Source organism: Tamandua tetradactyla, chromosome 6 (genome assembly GCF_023851605.1).
Source record: "Tamandua tetradactyla isolate mTamTet1 chromosome 6, mTamTet1.pri, whole genome shotgun sequence".
In the NCBI taxonomy this organism is placed as follows: Eukaryota; Metazoa; Chordata; class Mammalia; order Pilosa; family Myrmecophagidae; genus Tamandua; species Tamandua tetradactyla.
The window spans coordinates 140326988-140343032 of NC_135332.1; the positions used below are offsets into that span (position 1 = coordinate 140326988).

General features: G+C 42.0%; 1 protein-coding gene across 1 annotated transcript in view; it reads left to right on the forward strand.

Annotated features, from left to right (window-relative positions):
* Positions 1-1327: 1327 nt before the first annotated feature.
* Positions 1328-16045, forward strand: part of SDC2 (syndecan 2) — a 107028-nt gene continuing 92310 nt past the window's right edge. The window contains exon 1 of the mRNA XM_077167277.1: positions 1328-1875. Within this exon, the coding sequence (XP_077023392.1) occupies positions 1816-1875 (60 nt within the window). The 5' untranslated portion in view covers positions 1328-1815. The remainder of the gene's footprint in view (positions 1876-16045) is intronic.

A 16045-nucleotide genomic window follows, 5' to 3' on the forward strand; every position in this document is an offset into this window, starting at 1 on the left:
ATGACTGTATCTAACTCTAAGACTAAGTTCAAAAATTACCATGGCCCAGTATCTATGGATCCCTATATATGTATTTTAAAGTCTTACTACTCTTATTCAGTATAGACTGAGCTTTACAACAAAATTTACTCAAGAGACATGTATTGCGTGCCCTTTATGTGTCAACAAGAGGAATAAAGTGGTGAACAAGACAGAAAGGTACCTGGGTCTGTTGGAGTGGGCATTCTAGGAGCAGAATGGCTTCATAATTCATTCCCTCCATAAGTCACAGAGCAAGATGGTGGTAGAAACTGGAAGGGACTATTCATTAGCCAAGTTCTATAGTACACCATAGACATTGACTTGAAAGAAATACAGTAACTTTATAACAAAATATTTCGTATCAGTTATTTACATTCAGGAAATACATGCGCCTTATTTTCTTTAAACTAGAAAATATTTTAGCTCTCTTTCCTTTGAAGGTCTTAAATCTGGGTGGCTATCCAGTTTCTCATCAAATTGCCCTGTTTTAGCTTTCAAACGTTGACACTTCTATGCTGAAATGGAGCCTGCAAAATGCCTTAGAGGCTGAAGCTGTGTGTGAGGCAGAAATGGTATTTAAGCCCTTAATGAAATTATTACCTTTGAAACTTGCATTTAGGGTTTATAGGAGCCTTCCTCCACTTATTATTATTATTATTTTTGAAGGGGGAGGAAAAAGAATTACTGTCGGTGTGGGAAATACTCTTAATACATACATTTATTAAGTGTCCTCTGCTTAAAAATACAATTTTCATGAATTGGCGATTTAGATATACTTCTCATTGCCTGGAAACATCTGTGAACTTTTATCTGTAAAAAAAGAGTTTAATTATTTTTTTGAACTCTCAAAACGGTTTTCTTTCCACTGTTCTAATTCTTGTTGGCAGAAAGCTAAATATCTCTCATTTCTTCACTATCTTTCTAGAGAGAGAAATATGAAAGTGAAGGAAAGGAGAAAGAAAAGAAAACAGAACAGCTGGATGAAGAGAAAGGAAAAGTGGGGGGCTGGGGGTGGGGAGAGACGAGGAAGAGGGGGTGAGAAATGAAGGAGCACAGGTTTGTGAACTAGCAGCCACCGAACAGCCACAGCGCCGAGCCGCAAACGCCCACTGGCCCTAGGAGCTGCCAATCGGGGCGTAATCCTGTAGGAATTTCTCCCGGGTTTAACTGGGAGTCACACTGCCGCCTCCTCTCACCCAGACGCCCGGAGGAGCCGGGAGAAGCAAGCTCTGGAGGGAGGGAGGGAGGGGGAGGAAAAGAGGAGGAGGAGGACTCGGGAGGGAGGCGGCGGTGGGGGGGAGGAGGGGCGCAGCCGCGGAGCCACTAGCCCAGCGCGGACTAGCTTCTCTCCAGATACTCCCGGAGCTCCAGCGCGGCGGACCGCGCGCCCCAACCGCACTGCCACTAAACTCCAGCTCCCTCCTTATTGCAAGCCTTCTAATTTATTCCTTAAAATCAGAAACTAAGCCGCGATACGGGGAACGAGGCCGCGGAGGAATAAAACAGCAGCCGAGAAACAGCTCCAGATAGCCTCCCCAGAGCAACAACTCGGCATCGGGAGTCCAGAAACCAACAAGTGAGAAGGCACCGCGTTCCTGGGGCGCAGCCGCCGGCAGCAGGAGCAGGCGCAGGAGAAGGCAGCGAGCGCCCCTGAGCCCCGAGCTTTTGCTGCTGTCGCTGCTGCTGCTCCTCCACTCCGGATCCCTCTGCGCGGGCCGCGCGGGGCGCTAGGCAGGAGGCTTCATTTCACCCTCGTTGCAAGCGGAGGCTAGGAGCAACCGGTCACCAAGGAATATGCGGCGCGCGTGGATCCTGCTCACCTTGGGCTTGGTGGCGTGCGTGTCGGCGGAGTCGGTGAGTGGGCCAGCGGGGGTCGCATGCACGGTTCAGGGTGTTTGGGGCCGCGAGAGGAGTCCGCGGTGTCCCGGGGGAATCGGGGAGCGTCACCTGAGGGATCCCATTCCTAGATGCCGCGCTCGGTCCCCGGGGATCTGCTGGGAGAAATGCGCTCGCTTCTCCACCCCTTTTCCCTCTTCCTACCCTGCCCGCAGAAAGGCGCCCTTCGCTTGGGTTGCCGCGAGGTCCCTCGGGATGGGAGCGCGAGAGTGGCAGTTTTGTCCAACTGCAGAGGTTACTGAAGTCACTCCCAACTTCGCTCTCAGGGTGTTTTGCTGCGTGGCCCGGGAAGGATCGGGGTGGGGATTGAGGGGTGGCCGGAGACTGGAGCAGGAGCAGAACTCCCGAAGGAATAGGACGTCTCTGTGCGCTCCGTGCGACTCAGGGATGAGCTGGAAACTTTGGGGCTCCGTCCTCCACACACCATTACCCCAGGCTATCCTTCCGGCTGTACAGAATGTAGGATCTGGGGAGATGGGCCCCAGATTTGAGAAACCTGCAATTGCCCGAGAGGAAAGTTTCCAAAAGTTCTTTTGTTTAATTTTCCCTCTGGCTGGGGCGAGGTAGCCGTCGCGACTTGGAAACGCTGCCGGCCCGTAGGAGAACGCGAGGAGTGCGCGGAACGCGCGGCTAAGTGGCGGGGGCGTGGGCCTTTGGAGTCCTTTGGCGACCTCCCTCTCCATTTGCGGGGCGGAGGGCTGCCCGCGGGGCCTTCGGGGCTGGAAGACATTTTAATTCCAAGTGCACTGGAGTGCAGAAAGCAGGGCGAGGCGGGGTGTGTGTGAAACTGCGCTCGGCCTTCAGGTCGTCCTGCCGGCTACCGGAGGGAAACTTCTAGCCGACCACGCTCGCCCTCTCGGGCCTTGGCCGCGGCGCGTCCCGGGCACGGAGCCTCCTGTCCCGCTCCCGCAATGGAAACTTGATTAAAAAAAATTTTTTTTTCTCGGTTTGGTCGAGAAAAAAACCCTACGTAGGGTTTCTGCGGCCCTACGTAGTCCGGTGAGCGCCCTCTAAAGGGGACTGTTTCCCGGGCTTCCTTTGCTCAACGGCCCTACCTAGGCGCCCGGAGCTAGGTCCAGGCAAGTGGAAGCCCAAGCGTCGGGATTCCGTCTGCGGCCTCAGTGCGGTGTGGAGGCTAGGCTAGAGAATGCGTTCTTTCTGCCCCTCCTAGTCTTCAGTGTTCCTTCTCTAATTAACTCAACTGTCTCTTCCCAAGAAAAATTATATCGCCTTTAGGTTGTTTTGTGATTCCCCCCCACCCTCGCTTTTGGGGTGTTACTTTTCCTTCTTCCTTCTTTTTGAGGTGAACCAGTTTAGGATTGGGAAACCCTCTGGCAATGGGCACTGGCTGGGCAATTTTAATGTGTGTGAGCCTCTGCGTACTTACTAGCAGATCCCCAAACGTTATCTCGGTTTGGAGAGCATCTAGAATTGTCAGTGATAAAGAATAGATGAGTTATTTGGGCGTTTAGGCTGTAAAACTGAGCTCCGACCCTTAGGGGTATTTCTCTTTAGCAAATGATGTTTTAATCGGTTGAAATTAGTAATCTCCGAACCAGTTATGAACTTTGGCTCATTGTGTACACAAAAAGGAACAGATTCTCTGTTTATTTCAGATAAACATTATTGCTCATCTTGTTGCAAAACAGGGCAAAAGGGAGAACTTTATCTCAGGGTTTTCAAAGGCAGCCTGCCTAAAAAGCTGTACAGGGTTAGTAGAGCCTTTTTCTTTTTTTTCCTCCCTCTCAGTCCTGTTCAGTGGGTTTCAGTGATTTGTTTAGGAAATGTTACTGTTTTGGGATTCTAGAGAAAGAATGTCTCTTATCGTCTGCCTGTCTGGGTTTTTGCATAAATCTGACAGTGCTTCTTTAAGGAAGCTTTTTGGCTGAACTGTATCTGGCACCTTCTGGGTGACACCCTTCCCCTGAAATCTGTATATTTGGGGTTCTAATATTTATCAATGTGGTCTGTTTGTTCTGATCAGAATTGTATGCATTTGGTGTAAGCTGCCTCATTGTGGAAGATTACATTTTCAGTAATTGGAATATCATCTCAAAGAGTGATTAGAGGTTTTTAAAATGTCAATTCACAGACTATAGCCGAGAGTCTTTGCTGGGCAGTGAGTCAGTCTTTTCTTCCAGAAGCTGCTTCAAAGCTCAGAATGACAACTCGTCAATTTAAATTATTATTCAGTACCTTTTTGTTTCATGTATAGCAACAGAAATAAGCATGGAGTTAAAAGAGTTCATTTTAGAAAGTTTAGTCACTGTAGTGCATTATTTCCAGTACTTCTCATTTCAACTTGAGAGCTATGTCCTGGGACTTGGAACGAGTGGTAGTCAGTGCTTAAGTGGTAGTCTCTCTTTACAAGGGAGAAAGGGAAAAAGTCTGCCATTAATGAAATCTTGAGTTTTATACTTAGCTTTGGGTGGGGTGGGGGTGGGGGGCAATGGTAGTTCTCAGGAACTAAGTCTCAAGGCTGTCTGTGAGAAGGAGCAAGCGGCTCTTCCTTTGTGGATGTGAGAACACAGCAGCCAGTGCTTAGCCAGGGAAAGCCTGTTCGTGGTGATGCATTCATACTTTCCACCGGCAGGTTAGGGCTTTCACTGTTGGAACACTATGCAAGGAGAAAGACTGACTGAGTGTGGCGGTAGTGATATGCTGCTGTTTTTCTATCCAGTTTTTTTTTTTATGACTGTTTATCTTTAGAAATAATATATTGCAGACTACCATAAACACATAACTTGAACTGGAAATATTTTTAAGAAAAGGGAAGTGTTTTGGACTAGTGGAATTTTATACATATGTTTAAATGTTTCTCAATTAAAAGAAACCGTCAAGCAGTTTAGACCCAGTGTGTTATGAAAGGCTGGCTTTGGAAAGTTTGCATCAGAAAGGAAAATAAAAATTGAAATCATACTGCCTTTTGCTATTCTTTAAAAAATATATTTTGGCCATTCTAGGAATGAAACCAATTCATTTTGCTGGGGAGTTTAATAGAAACAAGGACTCTTTCTCTGCTGGTTGGCTATTAGAAGTAGAGAGACGTCATTTAAGAAGGAAAGATCTTAAAAGATCAGGCTCGCAGGAGGTGGATATTCCAAGTAGGAAATTGAGCATGTCCCCCATCTCCCACTTCTGGGACCTGGTAGGTCAAGTTTTGATGTCGCTCACCATTTGAATGGCAGCCTGTTGGGGACTCGTAATGTGATCACTCACATGACACCTTGGATAATCATTAGTTTGGCAAAGATATCAAAAGATGTTTTTTTTTCCTGGGCAGGATTTCTTTTAACATTGCCAGAAAACCATCAGACTGTGCGTGTATGCATGTGCATGCATGTGCGTGCATGTGTGTGTGTGTGTTTGTGTGTGTGAGAGAGAGAGAGAGAAGAAGAAGAAGAGACTTACAAATTAACAAGTCTCCAAAAGCTTCCAGAGACCTGAATGGCCAGCCGGAGGTGGCCTGAAATCTCTTCAGTTTGGCAAGGCTGTGAGGCTGAGCCAGCTGTACAGAGCCCAGCCCACTCTGTTGTTACTTTTATAGGGAGTGGGGTCAGGCCACGGGGGCTTGTGCCTGTTTGCTGGCAGTGGTCCAAGAGGGCCCATGAGGCGTGCCTCTGAGTTTAGATTCTCACTAGAATTGTTTCTCCTCTGTTGCCAAAAGATCAAACTAAAAGATCTTGCCCCTCTTCTTCCCAAGAAAGAAGACCTGCCATTCACACCACTGTCAATAGTATATTCCAGTGTTTCAAAATCACATAATTCTTTCATGGACAAGAAGCCAAAATAAAATTTTAGGAAACAGCAAGAAGTAATACAGAAAAGCCTTTGCTGAAAACTAGCTACTCCTATTTAAGTCTTGGTCAGCTGTGCCAGAACCTCCATCTTAATTCTAATCCTCAGACGTGAATCTTAAAGAAATCCCTGACTTATTCCTTTTTGTTGATTTCCATGTCCATTTCACCTTTAAATCCATCTATTCATTCATTTCTAAAATATTTATTTAGTACCTACTGGTGCTTGGGATTTAGCAGTGAGCGAACCAAGCAGCCTCCCTACCCCAGCCCTTCCCTCACCTTTTTGGTGCTTTGGTTCCAAGTGATCCAGACTATTTCCATTCTTTTTTGTTTTTTCTTTCTCAGAATCTTGCCAGCTTATGCCTTCATAATGTCAGTAGCCTTGCAGTTGCCCTTCCTGGACCCAGGTGCTTGCTTGCTGTTTGGTTTATCCACCACTTTTTTGGTCATGTCCCCCATGGTCCAGAAATCTCCTGTGTTTCCTTGTTAACATGGTGTGGCATCTAAACGCATCTGCCAGGTTTATAAGATATCCCATAATAGGTTTTCTTCTTGGTTATCCACACTTCATCACCTTCCATCATGTCTGTCCCCAGTCGACTGGTCTCAGTGTGACGAACACTGGATATAGGCACCCCTTCAGTACGTCTCCTTTTAAATTCTATTGATTCAAGTCCAAGTTTCAAATAAGCTTTTCATGACTGGTCCAGCCTTTGTTTTGATTCTTCTGTAAATATTAAGACTGATGATCAGAATCACCTGTTGAGCATGTAGAAAGTACAGATCTCAATGCTTCTATCAGACCTACACAATCGGAAGCATGGATGGGTAGGAATGATGGGATGGCAGGTGGAGCTGTATTTTTAAAAGCATTTCAGATGCTTCTCATGAATCAGGCACATTTGTGAAACACTGATCTAGATCACACACTTTAACCCTTAATTACGTGCTGTTTTGTATTACTACTAGGGTTCCCAGCAGTAGCTATGTGACCCTGGGAACCAGGGTAGAGCACAGAGAAGTTAACCTTGGGAGGTGAACAAGTCTGGGTTAAATGCTGGCACTTTGCCACTTCTAAATACTGGACCATTGAGCTCTGGGTCACTGAAAAAACACATGTGTGTATAAATTGGACCTAAGAATGTCTTTATAACATAACTGTTGTGAGGGTAAAATGACAGAACATATGAATGGTGTTTGAGGCTCAGAAGGTGCTAAATGGTTTATTTGTTTGTTTTCCTCTTTGCTTCTCTTGGCCTGTTTTCTTGGCTCTGAATAGAGGGCACTGGATAAGATGTTCTTTAAGGCCTCTTACTCCTCCAACATTCTGGAGAGGTGAGTTTTGTCTCCCATCAAGAATGGAGCTCCCTGAGGGGTGGGGCTGTGTTTTCTCACCTTTAACGCCCCCCCCACCCCCGCACCCTGTGCATACTGAACTCATATTGGAAGTTCACTGGACACTTGTTGCGGGTCCCAGGGCCCTCGCACCAGGACATTCAGTCTAGGGTTGGCCAGGACTTATGCAGTAGCTCAGTTTCCCTCTGGCCACCATGGTAGTGTGGCATGGGGTCAGCTGAATAGAAAAGACCCCACCCACCCATCCACTCAGGGGACAAGTCTGGCTACTTTGGCAGCTTAGCCTTCCTTAGGCCTCAGTTTCATCAACGTTGCAAAGAATAACCGAGACACTGTTGTAAAGTCTGGGCACAGCATTAGGGCTCATTAATGTTACCTTCTGTGTCCTTTGGCTGGATTGAGATTCTAGCACATTGGAAGGGTAGAGTCAGGTGTGTCTGGCATGCTGGCATTTGGCTGGTCATCTGGAATGAGGTGGCAGGGCTGGTGAGTGAATATTGGGGAGATGGGGGCAGAGAAAGGGGATGTTTTTATTGTTTAAGCGTAGAAACGCATGAAATTTACTCCTTTTGGCAAGTTGAGCTTCAAATTTGAGCTACTGTGTAAAGTCTCAGCCACATTTTGACAAGTCTCTTTCTCAGTAGCATTGGCTTTAGCAACAGGTTAGAGGATGACTCTGCCCCTGAATAGGGAAAGACACTGTTGAATTTGAATCGTGAATGTCTGTTTTTCTCAAATATCTCAAAAAGTGGGACAGACAGAGAGAGGGCAAGAAGCCTTGACATCTTTGGCAATTCCCCAGTTGAATTTCACATCAACGGGATGAAACCATCTTGTATACAGTCAGTGATGTGATAGCCAGTTTTTGTCTTGGACTTTAAACTATAGAAAAATGTTATGAAAGAGAAGATATGTTTTCTCATTTCTCTCTTCTGATGTTGGATCTGTTTTGTGAAAAATATCATGAAGATGCAATAAATGTGCCCTTTACAAAGTATTTTGATGTTTGTTTTCTTTTCTTGTGATTATACAGGTATATTAAATATAAATAGTACTTTTATCTAAGAAGTATGTGTCGTTGTAATAAAATACTTAATTACCTGTTTCTTTATAGAATTTAGTTTCATGGTAAAATGACACATGGAACATGATAGTCAGTTATTAAAGGAAGGCCATTATTTTCAAGTTCTTACAAAAAGGAATAACTATGCATTTTGATATAGCTGTTATCAAATATATATATATACAACCTTTTAAGTCAGGGCCAGAGTGAGGTTTTGCATACATGTAAATTAGCTATCTTAACCCCTGTCTTAACTTCAGTTTCTCCATTTATAAAATGATGGAATTGAACTGCAGAACTTTCTGTCGTTAATATTTATTTTTCCTGTGCTTTAGTATGTGACTGGAGAGGTGTTAGGATTTACCTAATTATTAAGCAATTATAGGCCCCTGCCAAATATTTCTTATTTTATTACCTAAGTAAGGATATTACACATGACAGAGAGGTAAGTCACTGCTAGTTTTTTTTCTGTAAAAGACCCCATGGAGAAGATGAAAAGACAAGACAGAGACTCAGAAAATATTTGCAGATCACATGTTTGAGAAATAACTTGTACCTAAAATATATAAAGAACTCTCAGAACTCAATCATGAAAAAGCAGCCAATCCAATTAGAAGGTGGGCAAAAGGCATAAGGAGATATTTCACTGAAGAGGGTATACAGATGGCAAATGAGCACAAGAAAAGATGTTCCACATCATTAGCCATCAGGGAAATCTAATAAAAACTACAGCATGTGTTATCACTATGCACCTATCAGAATAGCTAAAATAAAAATAGTAACAACACCAAATGCTGGCTAGGATGCAGAGAAACTGGATCACTCATACATTATTGGTAGGAATATAAAATGGTGCAGGCACTTTGCAAAACATTTTGGCAGTTTCTTAATAAAATGAAGCAAATAATTGCCATATGACCCAGCAGTTTTGCTCCTCTGCATTTATCCCAGAGCAATGAAAACTTAATGTTCACAAACAAACCATACACAAACATTCATAGCAGCTTACTTTTAATAGGCCCAAACTGGAAAGGGCCTGAATATGTTTCAATCAGTGAATGGTTAACGAACTTCAATAAAACCTTACCATGGAATACCACTCAGTAATAAAAAGAGAGAGCTACTGATAAGTGGAACAACTTGGATGAATTTACAGGGAATTATACTGAATGAAAAATAGCAAATCCTAAAAGGTTACATTTTATATTATTCCATTTATATAACATTCTTGAAATGGCAAAAGCATAGAAATAGAGAATAGATCAGTAGTTGTTAGGATTTCGGGGCTGGTGGTGTTGGAACTGTACTAGGGAAGTAATTATAAAAGGACAACGTGGGGAATCCTTGTGACAAGACTATTCTGTTCTTGACTGTAATGGTTGATACACCTATGCAAGTGTTTTAAAATGGTTTAGAACTAAAAACACATATAAATGAGTTCAAGTAAAAATTGGAAGATTGGAGTAAGGTTGGTGGATTGTATCAAATTTCAATGTACTGGTTGTGATATTCTACTATTGTTTTGCTGAGTATTTCCATTGGGTGAAACTGGGTAAAAGGTGCAAGAATTTTCTTTTTTCTTTTTCCTGAAATTTAAAGAAGTCTTTAAGAAAGTTATGTTTACGTTAAGAATAAAAAAATTAGACAAAGAATCATTCACCTGCTTCCTTGTTTCTTAAAACTGCTTATGAATCTACAATTATCTTAATAAGTATTTCAGTTAAAAAAATGGCACCAGACCCAGATGGTTTTACAAGTAAATTCTCCTCATCCTTCAGGGAATAGATCATTGTTGTGTCAGAGCTTAGAGAATGATAGAAGGCTGTCCATCTTCATTTCATGAAGATGAGCATTAATCTACAATAATACCAGACAATGAGAAAGTACAAGAAAACGCATTTATAGACCAATCGCGCTTAAGATCATAGATGCCAAAATTTTAAGTAGAATATGATCAAATTGAGTACAGCAGCTTAATAAAAGAATATTGATGAGCCCAAGTAGAGTTTTCTAAGGAATGATTCAATATCAGGAAAGCAATATAGCTATTAACAGTTTAAAAGAGATAAGAATATTATCATATCAACAAATGCAGACAAAATATTTGATAAAAATATATAAAAATGTTAAGATAGGGTGGTGCGATGGTGGCTTCGTGGCAGAATTCTTGCCTAATATGCTGGAGACCAGGTTCGATTCCCGGTGCCTGCCCATGCCCCCCAAAAAAGTTAAGATAAGATCACTACAGGCTGGTAAACTGAAAGCGAACTGTATTAGGGTTAATACATCTGTGCTGAGAGCTCAATTCATTTGACATGTTTAGGAACCAAAAGGCTAGTGTTTACTGAGTTGTTAGGCAACATTTCCAGTCTCATGGGAGACAGGTGTGTGGCAGCCCAATAAAATATGGGTTAGGATATATAGTCTAATTTATATGGATTTGCCCCACTACAGTTGTGTGCTTCCAAATTAAGATACTGCAGGGCCATGATCTTCAAGATTTTGGAATCAGATACATTGGGATTCCTTTCCTGGTATTACCACTTAAATGCCATATGATCTTGGGGAAGTTTCTTATCTCCAAGCCTAATCCTTCAATGCATAATTGGGAGTTATAATCTTTTCCTTTTTGGTTATTTTAAAGATTTACTTCTATAAAGACTGAAAACTTGAAACATAAACCCTGACCCAGAGTAGGTGTCTTAAACGTGTTGTTTCTCTTTCCTTCTTGCTCTAAGTTTTGTGGCTCTGGAATGTATTATAGATGTGTAAATATGTACACATGTGTTTCCTTGTTCTCACTTGCATTCTGACCCTGAACGTGGAGGAACATATATTTTCACAAACTTACAGTTGTTTTTTCCCTGGAAGGGTGTGATGCTGCATTAACATTTTCTCTTCCTCATCTCCTCATCTGAATTACAGTTTCAAAATAGACTTTTATACCAACTAGAAATTAAGAATTTGGATTGTAACTGTAAGATGCTTAAATGAGGCCTATTAAAACCTTCAACTGTAAACACTGTTCACTGTTAAGTTTACTAATGAATTAGAATCTTAACTTTGGGTTCCCCATTCTGAACTCATTTAGGTATTAGAGTGATATTTTGATTTGATTATATTAGATTTGATTAGATCTTGTAATTGTCCTAATTATTTATTTAAGTTTTATGTTTGTTAAGTCAGTCAGCATTCATAGCTTCACACCTACTGGGGACAAAGCTCTTTGCTGCTCTTGAAAGTTAAAAGGAAATCATGACATGGTGCCCACCCTCAAGCAACTACTATCTATCTTTTGGTTTCCTTAGGGTAATTAAAGATGATTTGGCCTGGATTTAACATATGTATTATATGTACAATATGCGTTCATTTATTTTTGTCTGAATCTAGTTGGACATATCAATCAATCAAAACTGCCAGAGAACTAGAACCCTATGGAAGAGAGTCCACTGCTTTCCCAGAAGACAAAACAAAACAAAACAATACGAACAGTGTGTTAGAGAAAATCAGAATTCTGTTGTCATCTGAGGACACTTAATTTTCGTATTTTCCTCCTTTGTTCCACCTGTCCTCTAAGGAAAGACTTCCAAGCAGTAACATTTACTAAAGGCAAAAGCAAGAAATTAAAATCTGAATAATCTGTTGATGTTTATCAGGAATGACAGAGTCCTTCAACGTATTATGTGTTCAGGTTAAGATTAAATAGTCTTAGCCAATGAAGCAAAGACGTATAAAAGTGTTGGGATGATTCTTGTATTCCTTTGGACTCTGCTTCTTTAACATGTAATAACGGAACTTGGAGCTGGAATTGACTTCTCAAAGGAATCAGAGAGGTTAAATGGTTTGTCTGAGGTCACATAGCTAGCTTGTGGCAGAGACATAAGTTAAGCCTAAGCCATCTGATTTAGTGGTATTTTTTTTTTTCTTCCCACCAAACTTTGCCTTTCTGGCCCCTCCTTCTCTCTCTTTCCCAATGTTAATGTTAGTACCTACTATATTTCTGGCACGTTTGATGAAGAAATGAAATAACGGGTAGAGCATCCATTATATATTATACACTCTGCATCTCTGTGTGGGTAGTGGAATATATGTTGATGCAAAGTGAATAACTCCAGGTGATATTTGGGTAATTTCTCAATTTCCAGCAATGCTGTGCTCTAGCTAATTCTTCTACTTGTCTGTGAACTTTCTGGCTAATGATGGGAGGAGAGCTGAGAGAACTGGGATTTGGAAAACCTACAGAGATCAGAGACTGAAATAAAGTTGCAATGCCTAAGAAGATTGTGGAAATTTGTAGTCAGAAAAGAAATGCTTCCCAGAGATAAGAATCAGGACCTAGAAGCAAAATTCTCTTGAATTAATACTTCATTTTATGTGGAAAAAAAGAGAAGAAGCTGCTTTTGTAGGTGGATGGAAGAAGAACATCCCTTGGATCTTTATGCTAAAAATACATCAGTGTCTTCCAGGCGAAGAGAGGTTTGGGGCACTTGTAGCTCAGGCAAAAGTCGTTTTTTGCTCAGTTCCTTTTTTGCTAGTGTTTGATGTGGGCTCCTCATTTCTCCCAACCTTTTCCTCTTGAGCACCGCTCTTGTAAATCTTGCCTGTAACACATTAACCTTTGTGTCAAGGTTTTTCAGAAATAAGTTTGAAGTGATGTTTTTAAGAAATAGGTTTTATTAAAAGCAATAGCGCTAAAAATTACTGTCCTGAGCTCCTACTATGTACTTGGAACGGTGATAAGCATTTTACATTCATTTTCTATATTGGCAGCTGCTAGTCATATTACTTGCCAAGCATGCATTTTACGTAGCCCAGCAGTGGTTGGATCCCCAGTTTTTCCAGCTTTAGATAGTCCTTCCATGATACTTTAATCATTCAAGAAAGCAATTAAAGTGTTTACATGTTTCATCACTTTCTATTATAGTCTAATGGGTGGAGCCCCAAATAATGAAGTACCTGACCCTTCATGTGCATTGACTGGCTTAGTACTCTGGGTCATTGATACTCTTGACCTAAATTTATCTTAATTCTTTGATAGCTTCTCTCCACAAGCTCCAGTCTGGTCACTGGAGAAGTAAGGGGACATCAAGCACTTAGAACAGTACCTGGTACAGAGCCATTGCAAGAATGACGATGATGTGCAGTGAATTGGACAGCTAATTAGATGTGCTCATCCAAAGAAGAAGAGATCAGCTTTTGAGATTTTGAATCTGAAAATAAGAAGAATGATGGAGGGCGGGCCGCGGTGGCTCAGCGGGCAAAGTGCTTGCCTGCTATGCCGGAGGACCTCGGTTCGATTCCCGGCCCCAGCCCATGTAACAAAAACGGAGAAACAGAATACAAGAAAATGTTTAAAAATGTTTCCCTTTCTTCCTTCCTTCCTTCCTTCCTTCTAAAAAAAAAAAAAAAAAGAAGAATGATGGAAAGTTAGAGGAGGAGCTGAGTTTTTCCTTTACCTTTTTCTTTTCTTTTTGTCATTGTTGTGTGGTAAAAGGAGGAGGCCTTTTAGCCTGTTTAGCACTTAGTTTTTCATCTGGACAGTGAAAGACGTTTTCTGCAAAGTGGTTGAGGACCCTTTCTGCACGTTAAATTTACCTGGGGAGCTTTTAAAAGATATCCATGCCTGGGCCCCAGCCCAGTTAAATCAGACTCTCTGGAGGTGGGGCCCTAATGGTTGTAGTTTGTAAAATCTCCCCAGGTGTATCCTGCTCTAGATGATTTCTAGGATCCCTCCAGCTTATAGAACAGCAGGAAGATACTGTTTTCTTAAATCACACTTGTGATCCAGCTGGTGCAATGCAGGGGCTTGTCAGGACTGGGTCTTCTGTCAGTCAGAATAGAACTGGAAAATTGCTTACTTCCTTCTGTCTTCCTTTTCTACCCTTCTTTCCACTGTTTTTCTGTGGTTCATACTTTTATGGGAATTATATGGGTGCATTATGATACATTTGAGAGCACTTTACACAGAAATATTGTAACATGTGTAGAGTACATTTATCTGAGGCTGTCTTTAAAAAAAATGGAAACATTTCCCTTTCTGAAGGAAAGCTTTCCTTAGTGGAACAAAGGATGCTTGTTCTCTTGTTTGGTTGCAAAAATAGCATGTGTGGTCAGCTTATTCGATTTGCCTGAGTTCCTGCTTTGAACAGAGAAATTGCCTGTTTTACTGATTGGAAATGTGTTCCAGTACTTGTCTGAATTTGCCGATCATGTATAAGCCCTATACATGTGTCTTAATGATGGCCCTCATTTTGTAACTGCACTTGAGCTTCAGTAACTTGGATCTGGTTCAAGTCGCATTAATTCCATAGAACTATATTGTTTCCAGTTGAAGTGGGGCTCGAAAGGGCTTTAGGCTGTCCTGAGAACAAGACATCCCAGTTGTCTTTAGTTCTTGCTTAAGCAAAGCATCAGCAGCCCATTATCTCATCTATTCATAGTTTACTTTGTTCAGATTTCTAATTTTGGAGCATGTTTGCCCTCATTCAACTCTGAAGCACAAATTTCCATCGTTAAGTAAAAGGAGATGTCTTTGACTCGTGGTAAGAAAAACCTTGCTTAAGAATTCTAGATTTCTCAAAGCTTTTAAAAATTGCTCTGCAAGATAACATTAAAATGCTGACCCTTTAGAAACTGCCACTCAACATGTATCTGTTCTACAAGAGAGTTGGAAGAAGAATTATTCTGCGAAAGTGGTTAAAATGAGCCATTTACTATGATTCATAGACTTTTAAACTCAATAAATCTATAATATCTAGACTAAAATTCATCATTACTGTTAATTATTGTGGTGGTGATAGGGTTAAATGCGTCTTTACAAAGCGTTGATCGTATTGAATAATGTTAGAAATTAGGGAGTGGAAATGCCAATCTCACCCAACCCCCAGGAAATGTATCCGAGTTAGATGTTCGAGAGCACTGACGTGGAGCAATTGGTAGTTCTATAGCGAGGAGTCAGTAACTCTGACAGCAGACCAGTGGTTCCTGCAGTGTGGTCTCCAGATCGGTAGTTCCACCACGTGGAACTTGTTAGAAACGCGGATTCACGATCCCACTCCAGACCGACTGAATAAAAAACTCTGGGGGTGGAACCCAACACTCTAGAGTTTTAAAGAACCTTTCAGGCGGTTCTGTTGTTATGCCTGAGTTTGAGAACACTGCAGTAGACACCTTAAAGCTGTGGTTCTCATCCCTGGCTGCCCAGGAACGCTTAAATGAGACTCCGTAATCGGGGGACGCAGAAATCAGTTTATTTTTTTGAAAACTCCCTAGGTGATTGTAATGTGCAGCCAGGCTTGCAGGCCACTGCTTTAGGACTTGCTTCTCAAAGTGCAGGCCCCAGACCAACCATCCCCTTACTAGAATGACTTCTTAGAAATGCAGACACCACCCAAGTTGGGCTGAATCGTCGTTTGCATTTTACCAAGATTCCCAGCGATTCATAAACACGTGAAAGTTTCTGAAACATTGTTTTATAGAAATATAGTGAGTTTCTTTTATGGAAGTCAGTCATTAGAACACCTTTAATTCAACAAGTTTGTGAGGAGGCAGAGCAGCAGCTTTGGCTTCTATTGAGCAGCCACTCAGGGAAGAAATCGTTGGAGGAGAAACAGGTACTGCTTAGAAGAACCGGAAGCCATTTGGTGTCAGCCCCTAAGCCCCTAAGGGTTATCAAGTGAGGGATGTCGGTTAAGAAACTTCCAGTTGCAACTAACAAAACCCCCTACTCACATTGGTTTAAGCAATGAAAAAGAGGATTTGGGTTCAGATAATGGAAATGTCCAAGAGCCTGGAGGATTGCTTTCTTTCAGGCCTTGGCTACCTTCGGAGACTCAAAGGATGCTATCAAGTCACATGTTTTATGTATCTTTCAGTTCACTTCTATATATGTATAGTTGGTGACAAATTA